The sequence below is a fragment of the Carcharhinus amblyrhynchos genome, unplaced genomic scaffold (genome assembly GCF_965287045.1).
Source record: "Carcharhinus amblyrhynchos unplaced genomic scaffold, sCarAmb.v2.hapA chromosome_251, whole genome shotgun sequence".
In the NCBI taxonomy this organism is placed as follows: Eukaryota; Metazoa; Chordata; class Chondrichthyes; order Carcharhiniformes; family Carcharhinidae; genus Carcharhinus; species Carcharhinus amblyrhynchos.
Genome location: NW_027649991.1, coordinates 57,684 through 73,040, shown reverse-complemented (window position 1 = coordinate 73,040; position 15,357 = coordinate 57,684). Strand labels below are relative to the sequence as shown.

General features: G+C 45.5%; 1 protein-coding gene across 3 annotated transcripts in view; it reads left to right on the top strand.

The window, feature by feature from the left end:
• The window catches only part of LOC145338934 (casein kinase I-like), a 191,665-nt gene that overhangs the window by 137,195 nt on the left and 39,113 nt on the right, over positions 1-15,357 (top strand). For all 3 annotated transcript variants that reach the window (XM_080183333.1, XM_080183334.1, XM_080183335.1), the window contains exons 10-11: positions 1,154-1,238; positions 5,940-6,088. In XM_080183333.1, the coding sequence (XP_080039459.1) occupies positions 1,154-1,238; positions 5,940-6,088 (234 nt within the window). The remainder of the gene's footprint in view (positions 1-1,153; positions 1,239-5,939; positions 6,089-15,357) is intronic.

The following is a 15,357-nucleotide window of genomic DNA, read 5'->3' as shown; positions in this document are numbered from 1 at the left end:
GTTGCTATGAGACGGTCTGCTGAAACATTTTTATTTAAGAATGAGCATGTAAATATATGATGCAGGATAATTTTCTTACATTTTATACAAGATTTCTTTGGCTGGTTTCTATATGGCAAGGTAAGTCGGTGGGACCCACCACAGTCACAGGGGATGTACAAGAGGTGGAAGACAGTAAAGATCATTTGTCTGTATCTGCCCTCACACGAAGTATAATCATAAAATCTTGCATAGATGGAAGCAGACCTGTGCCTGGACTGGACAAGATGCAGGAACTATGGCAATCCTTTGCCGCATTAGGTATAATCTGAAAACCAGCGCACATGCAATGAATTGAGTCAGGGCAAGAAGATCCTTTAGATAGGAAATGAGAAAGGACACTGGAGATTGTTGCTCTTGTAGCTCGAGTGTCAGAATAACCTTCGTACTCCTGCATGCTTGTTGGGTGGAGTATTTTGGCTAATATCATATAGCCGTGATGTGGAGTTGCCAACTTTGGACTGGGGTGGGACATAAGAAGTCTCACAACACCGGGTTAGAGTCCAACAGGTTTATTTGGTATCACGAGCTTTCGGAGCACTGCTCCTTCACCACTCACCTGATGAAGGAGCAGCGCTCCAAAAGCTTGTGATACCAAATAAACTTGTTGGACTTTAACCTGGCGTTGTGAGACTTCTTACAATGTCACATAGAGCACTGGAGAAAGTTCTAGAGTTGAGGTTTAACCTGAAGATTAATACAGCCACAAGATAGGGATTTAATCACTGTTACCTGCTTGAGTTAAGGTTGATGTAATTTATCATGGCCAATCAACCTAACCAGCACATCTTTGGACTGTGGGAGGAAACCGGAGCACCCGGAGGAAACCCACCCAGACACAGGGAGAATGTGCAGACTCCACACAGACAGTGACCTGAGGCAGGAATTGAACCCGGGTCCCTGGCACAGTGCTAACCGCTGTGCCACCGCACTGTCATTGTCCCGATCACTACTAAACATCTGTGCAATTTTTGGCATGATGGATTTTCCATGAATTGTACTAAAATGACGAGATTAATTGCGTGTCCGATATTGAGTAACATTGTTTTTCAGTCCTGGTGTCAGGCATTTATAATATGTTACGCACGGTGAAATTGACTATTTTTGCTTGCAGGCAGAAACGTTAAAAGAACGCTACCAGAAAATTGGGGATACAAAACGAAACACTCCGATCGAGGTTCTCTGTGAGAACTTTCCAGGTACCTTTTGCATAAGTCGCATCTTAGATGAGCCTCCTGCAGGCTTTTTTTTTTGCTGTGTGCCAAGGAGAATTGGCGTCTCTGTTGGGGATTCTGAATGCGAAAGGACTTCAGAGACAAACTGCAGGCTATTATTGCAATGAAAGCGTGTCTGTAGAGAAGCTGCATCTCTTCACCCCTGACCGTGCACCCCCCCCCCCCCCCCCCACCCCCCCACCCCCCCACCAAAAACTTCTGTTCTGCCCTTGATATTAAACTCTCCTGATAGATGTTGCTCTTGTTACCCAGTTAACTGAATTCAGTTTTCTACAGCTAGGTATCCCACTGAGTAATTATGGAGCTCTTCACACATGAAGCTATGTTTATTGCTGAGGAGTGAACAACACTTTACTTAGGCTGCTGACAATCATTACACCAGTTTTGAACCAGCGCCTTTGATGCCAAAATGTTGCATCAGCCTTGGAGTGGATTGGGATCAGTCAGAAACACCAGACAACGAAATGGCAGAATGTACCATCCAATCATGAGTTTGACTATTTTTGCCTCAGGATAAACTTCTCCCCATGTCTGTGTGGGTTTCCTCCGGGTGCTCTGGTTTCCTCCCACAGTCCAAAAATTGGTAGGTTAGATTGGCCATGCTAAATTGCCCCTTAGTGTCAGGGGGTTTAGCAGGGTAAATGCATGGGAGGGTTACAGTGATAGGGCCTGGATGGGATTGTTGTAAATGTCGGCTTGATGGGCCAAATGGCCTCCTCCTGTACTGCAGGGAATTCTATGAACATTAATGAAATTGATTTGGGAGACTTGAAGGGATTAATTTCACCATGAAGAACTATTTCTGATAGCATTTTACATATTTACTGTTCCATCTTGTAATAATAATTCCAGTCTAATGTATGTTTTGTAAATTGTGGAATCTCTAAAATATTGACCAGGACATAACAGGGGTTTGTCCCTTCAATGCCACGTGAAAATATTTTACATCCTGCTATTCTGTGTATAACTAGACATTGACTTCCCCCACCAAGAGATTGTTTTTGTCAGTTTAGGCTACAATCTGTTTCATTAGCATTATTTCTTTATGGAAAGGTTTGTCATTTGTACAGCTAACGGCAGTGAGACCTTTCCCATATGTGGAGTCAGGATGGAAATCAACCATGATCTCATTAAATGGCGAAACAGTTTTTTTTTCATTCGTTCGCGGGACACTTGCATCACTGGCTGGCCAGCATTTATTGCCCATCCCTATTTGCCCTTGGATGGCAGTTGAGAGTCAGCCATTTAGCTGAGGCTTTGAAGTCTCATGTAGGCCAGACCAGGTAAGGACGGCAGATTTCCTTCCCTAAAGGACATTAGTGAATCAGAGGGGTTTTCCTGACAATCGATAATGCCTTCGTGGTCAACAGTAGATTCTTAATTCCAGATTTTTTTTTATTGAATTCAGATTCCACCATCTGCTTTGTCGGGGTTCGAACTTGAATCCCCAGATGAGTCTCTGGATTAACAGTCTTGCAATAATACCACTCAGCCATTGCCTCCCTTTTCTCATTGGCCTACTCCTGTTCAGAAGTTCTTGAACATGTTCTGTTTCATCTTAAACTTAGATTTTGATGGTGGCCTTCTTCAACTTTGTTCACTGCTTTTTTATTGAGGTGATTATTTTGTGTCCCTCTGGCCACCTTAGTGAATTCCTGACACACTGCAGGGAATTTTGGTTGATAAGTCTTTTCATTATCTGGAGTCAGGGGATGCCGATTTACTTTCCTAAAGAACATTAGTTAACCCATTGATAATTGTTTCATGGTCATTGTTAGACTTTTAATTCCAGATTTTAATTGAATTCAAATTTCACCATCTTCCATGGAGGGATTTGGACCTGGGACCCCAGCGGGTTATCCTGGGTCTCTGCACTGCTAGTTCAGTGACAATACCATTATGCTGCTGCCGCCCCTCAGCATGCTGCCCCTCGGTGCACCTCCCCTCGGCGCGTCACTACCTCTCTTAACTTAGAGTTGGTTGGGTGTTGACTGTTCCAGTATTCACCTGAATGCTATGTACATGGGATGTTATTATTTGTGTTAAGTTCTTTGAGTGAGGATGCATGTAGGGAGGTTTTGTCTGTATCTACATGATGAAATAGCTTTTGGACAATGGAAGCATGCTATTGCCATTACAGGATTCCATTGAGAGTGAGCGCGGAAGTCTTCCAAAGAGATAAGTCTGTTTATTTGTTTGGACTGACAGATATAATGTTCCATCGTGCAAATGTTGTGCATCACTTATTCACCACTGCTGCTGAGGGGACCACTATCTGTGCAGCATCGCCTCCATTGATACCTGCTCTGAACACTCCTATTGTTTAATTTCAGTCACCTTTCCACAGCCTTTGACCTTGCATCTTTATCACTTACAAATCACTCCTAACCGCCACAGCTTTTACAAGCAATTAAACGTTAGCTCGATTTTATACCACACTGTGCCATTGAGCTGGTGCCTAAGAGAATTTAGCACTGTGCAACTGTAATACGAAGAAACAATAGCGTTCTCCTCCAAAGAACGAGGAGGAACCTAATGCTCAGCAGCTGTTTGGCAGATGCCAGCCCAGAATGATTTCTGTCTGCGCCCGGTGAAACAGATCCTCATTCTGTGTATTGGATCCATTCAAAGAGAACTCTATTCCACATCTCCCGTGACCCCTTCTTCACCTCGGAGTGTCTTTTCCAAAGTGGCTATTTCAGTGCCTCTTTGCTGAAGCCAGCTTAGGAGGAAGCTGTAAAACTGTAACACGAAAGCAATGACGATCTGACTGAGAGGAGTCCTTTGTGCTTTAGTCTTGAGATTTACTTCCATTGATTGATTTGAAATAATTCGATTGTGTAGAAAATAATTGAGAACATACTCACCACAGAGGCTGAAAATTCAATTCATTTTCCTTAAATGCATTAGTTCCTTTTGGCGTGACTTGCAGCATCCCTGTGACTTGAAGATCAGAGAGCTAATGGCATATTTGCTGAGTTGGCTGGCAGGAATTGCTGTGTAATTTGTGATCCAATTTTTCCAACATTATCTGTAGGCAGGAGAGTGCCCTTGGTCTTTGTACCATTCTGGATTGGATTCTCAGAAACAAAAGGGCATCGTTCCTCTGCCATCCAATCCTTTAGGTCATTGCCTCCTTTGTTATCTTGTTGTTTTTGTAAAGGTTTGAGATGGCCTTTATTGAACACACACAAACAGTAGAAGCAAGAGTAGGCCATTTGGCCCTTCAAGCCTGCTCTGCCATCCATCATGATTATGGCTGATCGTCCAACTCAGTAGCCTAATCCTGCTTTCTCCCCATAACCTTGGATCCCATTCGCCCCAATTGCTATATCCAGCCACCTCTTGAATATATTCAATGGTTTAGCATCAACTGCTTCCTGTGGTAATGAATTCCACAGGCTCACCACTCTTTGGGTGAAGAAATGTCTCCTCATCTCTGTCCTAAATGGTCTACCCTGAATCCTCAGACTGTGACCCCTAGTTCTGCACCCTCCCACCATCAGGAACATCAGAGCCTTCCATTTGTGATGATAGATATGTCCCACAGAAGTGTTGAGCATTTCTATTCAAATAAGTCAGTAACTCCAAAGATACACAGATTAGGTTGATTGGCCATGCTAAATTGCCCCTTAGTGTCAGGGAGCTTAGTGGGGTAAATACGTGGGGTGACAGGGATAGGGCCTGAGTGGGATTGTTGTCAATGGGCTGAATGGCCTCCTGCACTGTAGGGATTCTATAACTTTATTTCTTTCTGTTCTCCACCATCCGCACCCCCTCCTTCACCCCGATAATGCAGTAGTTTAGAAGTTTAGGGAGCTGGTGTTAGAAGGTTGAGAAAACTTGAGAGACAGCAGCTCATCTTTCAGAAAGGCACTTTAGAACCTTCTGGTTTCTTTTGAGATCAACAATTTCCGATTCTAACCACTGCTCTTGTTTTCGAAGACTGCCGGTACTGAAAAAGGTGCCAGTTACACCACCTCAGATATACATACCTGTTGTTACCTGAGTGTCCCAATACTACCTTTTTTCTTCACACTATTGGGTCCTCATAGGGATGGCATAGTTGTTAGCACTGCTGCCTCACAGCCACATCATGACTACTATCGACGCCTCACAGCGCCAGGGACTCGGGTTCAATTCCGGCCGCAGGTCACTGTTTGTGTGGAGTTTGCACATTCCCCCCATGTCTGCGTGGGTTTCCTCCGGGTGCTCCTGTTTCCACTCACTGTCAAAAGATGCGCAGGTTCAGCTGATCAGCTATGCTAAATTGCCCTTTAGTGTCAGGGAATTATAGCAGAGTGTATACGTGGGGTCACCGGGATAGGGCCTGGGTGGGATTGCTGTCGGTACAGACTCAATGGGCCAAATGGCCCCTCTTCTGCGATCGGGTTTCTACGATATCATCATCATTCCTTGTTAATCAACAACCCCTGAGCCGTGATTGCCAGTCTATCAGACCTCTCATGTTCTTCATGCCACTCACCCCTTCCAGTGTTTTGTGGTTCAGGGTTTATTTATAAAGCATTAATTTCTAACTTTTTCCAATTCTAGTAAAAGAAGGTTGATCTGAAATATTAAGTGTCTTCATCTACAGATGCTGCCTGACCTGCTGAGTGTTCCGACACTGCGTTTGTTTTGACGGCCTTTTTTTTGCCTTTGCAGAGGAGATGGCGACGTACCTTCGCTATGTGAGGAGGTTAGACTTTTTTGAAAAACCAGACTACCAGTATTTACGCACACTGTTAACAGACCTTTTTGAAAGCAAGGGCTACGCTTTTGATTATGCATACGACTGGACTGGCAGGCAAATAGTAAGTAACAAAGTTGCTATTATGATTTTATCTATTTTTTTAGTTAGTCACAAGTAGGCTTACATTAACACTGCAATGAAGCTACTGTGAAAATCCCCCCAGTCGCCACGCTTCCTAAATTTGCACCCCTGTATTGTGGAGTCACTAGATGTAGACAAAAGTCGTAGGTAGGAGGAGGATTGGAATGAGGCACTCAGTGTTAAAATGGGCGGCACGGGCTTGTAGGGCCAAAGGGCCTGTTTCCTGTGCTGTGTTGTTCTTTGTTTGTTCCGGCGCCTGCTCAGGTACACTGAGGGAGAATTTAGCATGGCCAATGCACCTAACCAACATGTCTTTAGGACAGTGGGAGGAAACCAGAGCACCCGGAGGAAACTCACACGGACATGGGGAGAATGTACAAACTCTGCACAGTCACCCAAGCTGGGAGTTGAACCTGGGTCCCTGGTGCTGTGAGGCAGCTGTGCTAACCACTGCTACCGTGCTGCCCTGTGATTCTGTGAACATGGAATGACTTATTCTGTTGTGGTTAAGATGTCCATTCCACAAGCCACAGAATGGACAACATTTCATGATGTCTGGGAGGAGAGGGGGGAGCCTGTTGGGGAGGAGGGCTGGGAGTGTTGGAGTGGAGGCAGGGGTTGGAGGGGTGGGGGGGGGTGGTGTTGGAGTGGAGGGGTGGGGGCGGGGGGTTGGAGTGGAGGGGTGGGGGCGGGGGGTTGGAGTGGAGGGGTGGGGGCGGGGGGTTGGAGTGGAGGGGTGGGGGCGGGGGGTTGGAGTGGAGGGGTGGGGGCGGGGGGTTGGAGTGGAGGGGTGGGGGCGGGGGGTTGGAGTGGAGGGGTGGGGGCGGGGGGTTGGAGTGGAGGGGTGGGGGCGGGGGGTTGGAGTGGAGGGGTGGGGGCGGGGGGTTGGAGTGGAGGGGTGGGGGCGGGGGGTTGGAGTGGAGGGGTGGAGGTGGTTTGGAGTGATTGGGATTCAAACCTGAGCCAGCATTTGGCCCATTGAGCCTGCACAGAAATGTCCGCATCTTGCAGAGAAGCTGCAAATGAAGTAAAATTTATTTATCTGTTATTACAAGTAAGGCCTACATTAACGCTGCAATGAAGCTACAGTGAAACTTCCCTAGTGGAAGAAGCAGGTTTCCAATGTGTTGTGTTAGGTGGTGAGCCAGTGACAAGCGAAGGGCAGCATAATTTTGCTGAACTGAAGTTTAAGGAGGGTAGCAGACAGGAGGCCAGCCAGGAAAGCACTGGGGCACTCAGGCTTAGAGATAAGAAAGACTTGCAACTTTGTCATTTTTGGACTTTATTCCTCCAGTGGGAGGGATGACAGTTCCAGCAGTTGATGAACCAAGGTACGTTTGGGCATCTGTACCTGTGGAAGTTGGCAGCCTTTGCAATGCAGCAGCAGTTGGGTGCCTGGGCTGACGTTTGACATTGCTGGAATTTCCCCATCACTGCGGTACAGGGTCATGGTGATGACAACCTCTCTGCCCCTCAACCAACAGCATTAAGAAATGGGGGAGCTATAAGGATAGTGGCTTCCATCTCGGTGAATGTTTGTTAGACATGGTTTGGGGGGGGGCGGTGGTTTAAACAGGTACAGTTAACAAAAAGCCTGAGGAATAAGTGCTGCTGGATAATGGGGAGTTAGATTGCTCCTGATGTCTTTAATCAGGCACAATAACCAAAATTGACCCAATCATTTAATAATTTCAAAGTAGCATCTAAGAAGTGATTGATGCCAAAACATTAGAATGTATTCAAGAGGTGGCTGGATATAGCACTTGGGGTGAATGGGATCAAAGGTTATGGGGAGGTGGCAGGATTAGGTGTTAAATTGGATGGTCAGCCATGATTGTAATGAATTGGTGGAGTAGGCTCGAAGGACCGAATGGCCTCCTGCTGCTCCTATCTTCTATGAACAGCTTGGCAGGTTTACAGATTTTTCGGTAGTTGTTAGTGGTAAGGGTTAAATTCCCCCTCTGGGATGATTGTGAGGAGTGGGTGATTTTTGAAGTACGTTTCAGCTGAAATGAGTAACAGGTGGCCAGGACACGCGTAACAGAGACGCTGAGATTAGAGCTGGGCTTGACAAAGTGAAAGTGTGGGAAGGAGGGAGGGGGAAGGTGACGGGAGGTTCAAATCAGGGTATCGAAGAGATAAGAGTAAGGAAATCATTCAGCGCGGAGCTTGGGGGAGTAAGAAAATCCAGGGGAAAAACTGAAGGTTGGGCCACGGTGAGTGGATAGCGAATGATGATTTTATAGAACATTACAGCACAGTACAGGCCCTTCAGCCCTCTGTTGCGCTGACCAGTGGAACCAATCTAATGACCCTCTAACCTAAACTATTCCAATGTTATCCATATGCCTATCCACTGACCATTTGAACGCCCTTTAAAGTTGGCGAGTCCACAACTGCTGCAGGCAGGGCATTCCATGCCCTTACTACCCTCTGAGTAAAGAACCTACCTCTGACATCTGTCCTGTATTTATCACCCCTCAATTTAAAGTTATGTCCCCTCATGTTAGCCGTCACCATCCGAGGAAAAAGGCTCTTACTGAAAACCCTATCTAATCCTCTGATCATCTTGTATGCCTCAATTTAGTCACTTCTTAACCTTCTCTCTAATGAAAACAACCTCAAGTCTCTCAGCCTTTCCTCATAAGACCTTCCCACCATACCAGGCAACATCCTGGTAAATCTCCTCTGCACCCTTTCCAATGCTTCCACATGTTTCCTGTAATGCGGCAACCAGAACTGTGCGCAATACTCCAAGTGCGGCCGCACCAGAGTTTGGTACAGCTGTAACTTGAGTTGCAGCTTAAAAGTTGCATTTTAAAAGGTCGATTGTTAGAAGTGGAACAGTGAGAGTTGTTCAGAGGAAGGGAAGGTGCCAGAGGAATGAGGAAGAGACCAAGCGGTTGCAAAGCTAATGGATTGTGATTTTTCTCGCATCCCAACATGTGTTCAGTGCCAATGTTCCACACTCGATAAATTCGAGGCTAGTTACAAAAGGAGTAAAGGAGCTGAAATCATTGATTTCTGAGAATGAAACCGCATTATTGTTTGCATCAGTGCTTACCAACCATTTCCACAGTGACCTTATCTCGATCCACTGGAAGTTGTTGTGAGCCCACAATGAGTGGGGGGGAGGGGGGGGGGCGGGTAGTAGAGTTTTGAGAGTGGCTGGGTTGTACTTGAGAGTTGGGCAACTGTCATAATGGGAGGGGAGGGGTTGGCATTCAAATGGTCAGTTGTAGTGAGCGGGGAGGGAGCCAGCACGGCGAGCGGGGAGTGGTTGGTCTGGCACAGCCAAAGTCACAATTCACGGGAGGGGGCCGGCACAGTTGTACAAGCGGATAAGTGATTTACACTGCGATTGAAATGGACTCTGTGTCTGTCTAAATCCGGTTTCAAATTAGTGAGCTGTTTTGCCTCTCAGTTTGGGTCTAGAAAGTTAAAGACTAATTCTGCAGGCACTCTGTGCTTAGACCAGTTAATTTTCCAGTTAATGCAGTATCGAATATCAACAGAACTGTTCCCATGATGACTTCATTCCGTCTGAGTAATTATGAAGTGGTTATTTATGGCATTTGGGTGCTGCAGAAAGTTGTCAGACTGCTGAGTGATGAGAGTGCCCTGGAGCTAGAACAGAAAAGAAATGAAACTGGTCGTGATGCCAAAGCTAATATTGTCCTGGAGTCACAAGGAAAGATGCCTGAGGGTTCGACCTGTCTGCTAAAGATGTGGAGGTGGGTCTGGAATGGGGCCAGTTGATGTCCTGGAGTATGCAGGTACTGTGCATGAAAAACGTGGAGAGCATTGGGCCCACAAATTACCAGGGCAAGGAAGGGTTTGAGCTGGATGAGATACTGCAGCTGCTGGTTTCAGAGAGAGACATGCATGCAAGTGCACTAACACACTCAAACATGAATCACAGAATCCCTGCAGTGCAGAAGGAGGCCATTCAGCCCATCGTGTCTGCACCGACCACAATCCCACCCTATTCCCATAACCTCACGTATTTACACTGCTAGTCCTCTTGACAGTAGGGTCAATTCAGCATGCACAATCCATCTAACCCGCGCATCTTTGGGGTGCGGGAGGAAACTGGAGCATCTGGAGGAAACCCACACAGATACAAGGAGAACATGTAAACTCTCCACAGACAGTGACCCAAGGCCGGGAATTGAACCCTGACCCTGGCACTATGAGGCAGCGGTGCTAACCACTGTGCCACGATACTCCCACAGAGGTGCCCCAGTTCAGGGACACTGCTCAAACGGGCAACTTGGTTATGCTCTTAATGGAGATCAAGATTGTGAAGATTTTATTTCTGGGTGCTAAGGCCTCTCAGTAAAGTTTGTGTTGGCACTGAAATCATCAACATATTTGACTTAATTAAACTAGATCTGAATATGTATAGAATTAGCAACCGCAGACTTCAAATTAAGATTGGGTTGCAGACAGCATAAATGTTGTTTAATGAGTGAAATCTGATTGTAACCGGATGTTTGAAATTGGCTCAGTGTTTGATGTTGTGTCTTTGATATTAATCTTCTGTTGCTAACATCAGGGAAAAAATAAATGGCTGAGTGTATTTAACTTGTTTGCTGTTTTGGAAGGGGTGGGGAGGAGACAGTTTGTTTTGGAGGATGTAAGGGATTTAAATTTCACAAACATGCCCCAGGGAGGCTTGATTGAATTCAGATGTTGAAGTTATATATGCACATTTGCTCAATCAGCAGTCTCTGCGTTGTATACGATTAGTTCAGACTCTGCAGCTCCTGTCAGTAGATACTTAAGTGAAAAACAGTCACTTGGAGAGGGTTGTTGGTACATTTCATGTGCTCAGAATGGTGGGAGAAGTATTTTACTGCAAGGAAAACTGCAGGAAGGAAGGAAGGATTTCAAGGAACTACAAAAGGCCGTGAAGACCATAAGAGACTGAAGCAGAATTAGGACACTTGCCCCATTGGGTCTGCTCCACCTTATGTGCTTTGCCGCAGATCCAGAAACCCACCAGAGGAAGGATGTCATGCCTGATATTTTTCTCATCCCCATTCTCCTGCCTTTTCCCCATAACCCCTCATCCTCTTATTAATCAAGAATCTATCTGTGTCTGTCTTAAAAGACACTCAATGACCTGACCACAGCTTCCTGCGGCAAAGGGTTCCACAGCTTCCCCACTCTCTGGCTGAAGAAATTCCTCCTCATCTCTGTTTTAAAGGATCATGCCTTTAGCCTGAGGTTGTGCCCTCTGGTTCTAGATTTTCCTACTATGGAAACATCCTCTCCACATCCACTCTATCCAGGCCTCACAGTATCCTGTAACTTTCAATAAGATCCCCCCTCATTCTTCTAAACTCCAATAAATACAGATCCAGAGCCCTCATCTGTTCCTCATACGACAAGCTCTTCATTCCAGGGATCATTCTTGTGAACCCCCTCTGGACCCTTTCCAAGGCCAGCAGCACATCCTTCCTTAGATATGGGGCCCAAAACTGCTCACAATAATCCAAATGGGGTCTGACCGGAGCCTTATACAGCCTCAGAGGTACATCCCTGCTCCTGTATGCCAGCCCTCTCGACATGAACGTAAACATTGCATTTGCCTTCCTAACTGCCAACTGAACCTGCACGTTAACCTTGAGAGAATCTTGAACAATGACTCCCAAGTCTCTGTATTTCTAATTTCTTAAGCATTTTCTCATTCAGAATGTGAATGTCAATGTAGCCCAATCCATTGTGCAAACCAACCTCCCATCCATTGACTCTGTCTACACTTCCCACTGCCTCGGAAAAGCAGCCAGCTTAATTAAGGACCCCAAGCACCCCGGATATTCTCTCTCCCACCACCTTCCGTCGGAGAAAAATATATAAAAGTCTGAGGTCACGTACCAACCGACTCAAGAACAGCTTCTTCCCTGCTGCCAACAGACTTTTGAATAGATTGCATTCAGTTGATCTTTCTCTACATACTAGCTATGACCATAACACTACACGCTGCACTCTCTCCTTTCCTTCTCTAGGAACAGCATGCTTTGTGTAGCATGCAAGAAACAATACCTTTCACTGTATGCTAACACATGTGACAATAATAAATCAAATCAAATCAACACCTAAGCCTCTGTGATTCTGAATGCAATGAGTTTCCAATCTTAACATCACCAGGTTAAAGTGTGACTCACCTGCGGAAGGGGCAGCGCTCCAAAAGCTTGTGATTCCAAATAAACCTGTTGGACTTGAACCTGGTGTTGTAAGATTTCTTACTGTGTCCACCCCAGTCCAATGCCAGCATCTGCATATCATGGCTATCACTCTAACTGAGGAAAAACTCCAGGGTATCCAGTTTCATTATCAAGGGAGTACCAGATCTCTTTCGAATTGAGAAGGGGGTGATTGGGAGGAGGAACTTTAGGGAAGAATATTCAAGCATACTGTACTTATCTTGTTGCAACAGCCTTAGCTTGGGTAGCTACCAAGAGCCTTGGAAGCGGTAGGCTAACCCAGTGACCTGTGTTATAGTGAAGAACAAAGTTTCTTTTGGGTAGAATTGCATGGAATTTACAACATTGAATCAGGCCATTTCACTGATCCCACCCTGATGTTCAAATTCTTATACGAGCCTCCTCTGACCCCATAGCATAGTTCTAGAGTAAGGGGTGGCAGATTTAAAACAGATGAGGAGGAATTACTTCTCCCAAAAGGTGGTGAATCTGTGGAATTCCTTACCCAGAGCGCAATGGATATCGGGATGTGTAAATCTAAGGAGGAATTAGACAGATTTTTAATCAATGATGGGACTGAAGGTTGAACAGGCAGGAAAGTAGAGTTGAGGCCACGATGAGATCAGCCATGATCATATTGAATGGCAGAGCAGGCTTGAGGGGCTGAATGGCCTGCTCCTACTCCGAGTGCTTTTTGATTTGATTTATTATTGTCACATGTACTATTATACCATGAAAATATTGTTTCTTGTGTGCTATATAGACAAAGCGTACCGTTCATAGAGAAGGAAAGGAGAAAGTGTAGAATGTTGTGTTGCAGTCATAGCTAGGGTGTAGAGAAAGATCAACTGAATGCGAGGTAAGTCCATTCAAAAGTCTGATGGCAGCAGGGAAGAAGCTGTTCTTGAGTCGATTGGCACCTGTCTTCACCTGATGGAAGAAGATGGAATAGAGTCCGGGGTGTGAGGGGTCACTGATTATGCTGACTGCTTTTCCGAGGCAGCGGGAAGTGTAGACAGAGTCAATGGATCCGTTCTGTCCCTTTCTCCTCATATCCTCATCTAACTTCTTCTTAAAAGTATCTGTGGGCCACTGGTCTATATTCCGAGTGGCACCAAGTTTCACATTCCAATCACACTGCAGGTGAAGAAGTATTTTGGCTGAATATATTAGTGACTAACTTGTGTTTAAAACCCCCAAATATTTAAATTTAACTTTGGAAGCATTCTCCAGTGAAGCTATGCTCCAATATTTAATTATACGCAACCAAAAGAGAAAATGCTGGAAAATCTCAGCAGCGTTGCCAGTGTCCGTAAGGAGAGCAAAGAACTGACATTTCGAGCCCAGATTGTCAAAGTTAAAAGGTATGGAAAGTGGGAGATATTTATACTGCAGGGTGAGGGAATGAGAGGTGAGTCATAGCCACAGAAGCCAAGGGGAAAGGCTGCTCATGACAGTCCGTGCAGAGAATCGAAGTGAGAAAGGCCAAACCACAGAGAAGCTGAAATCAGAGGGTGTATAAGAACTAGGAGTCGGCCATCTAGCCCCTCGAGCCTGCTCCGTCATTCAGTGAGATCATGGGCTGATCGTTTTGTGGACTTAGCCCCACTTACCCGCCCGCTCACCATAACCCTTAATTCCTTTACTGTTCAAAAATGTATTTATCCTTGCCTTAAAAAAAAATGAGGTAGCCTCAACTGCTTCACTGGGCAGGGAATTCCACAGACTCTCAACCCTTTGTGTGAAGGAGTTCCTCCTCAACTTCTAAATCTGCTCCCCCTTATTTTGAGGCTATGCCCCCTAGTTCTAGTTTCACCCGCCAGTGGAAACAACTCCCCTGCTTCTATCTTACCTATTCCTTTCATAATCTTTATATGTTTCTGTAAGATCACCCCTCATTCTTCTGAATGCCAATGAGTATAGCCCCAGTCTACTCAGTCTCTCCTCATAAGCCAACCCCTTCAACTCCGGAATCAACTTAACGAATCTCCTCTGCACCCCCTCCACTGCTAGTATATCCTTTCTCAAGTAAGGAGATCAAAACTGTACGCAGTACACCAGGTGTGGCATCACCAGCACTTATACAGCTGCTACATAACCTCGCTATTTTTAAACTCCATCCCTCTAGCAATGAAGGACAAAATTCCTTTTGCTTTCTTAATTACCTGCTGCACCTGCAAACAAACTCCTTGTGATTCTTGCACAAGGACACCCAGGTCCCTTTTCACAGCAGCATGCGGCAATTTTTTACCTTTTAAACAGTCCATTTTGCTGTTATTCCTACCAAAATGGGTGACCTCACATTTACCAACATTGTACTTCATCTGCCAGACTCTCGCCCACTCACTCAGATTATCTGTATCCCTTTGCAGACTTTCACCTTCCTCTGTGCGTTTTGCTCTGCCTCTCATTTTTTAGTGTCGTCCGCGAATTTTGACCCAGTACACTTGCTCCCCAACTCCAAATCATCGATGTAAATCATAACCAATTGTGGTCCCAACACTAATCCCTGAGGCACATCACTAGTCACTGATTGCCAACCAGAAGGGTTGGGGGGGGAGGGGGGGAGGGGGGGGGTCACCGGGGAGGAGATGGTGGTTAGAGTTAAACTGCGTATGTGGGGACACAGGTTAGTGTTAAATATTTTTCCGTTTAGGGGAAGAGAGAGAATTTGTACTGTAAATTTATATTTACCATCATTAAATGTTACACAATCGCTTGTTCATTGTTAACATAATAAATTTGCATAACAGTTTGATAGAAATTTTGCATAACCGTTTAGAGGTGGAATGTGGACCTGTGCTATCTCAAAGGTCAGAGGCAGTTCTTGTAGACAAATAAATATTGCCTGAGCGATGTTTTCAGTTCCTTGTCCTGCTGGGTTACTGAGCTTTTACCCAAGTGGTCAGGCATTCTTAGTAAGTGCCTTGGGGAGTTGGAATCCTAGGCAGAACTAATGAAAAATCCAGAATGAAGAGAGTGCAGAAGACCCAAAGCTAAAACAGTCATAGAATCCCTACAGTGCCAAAGGAGGCCA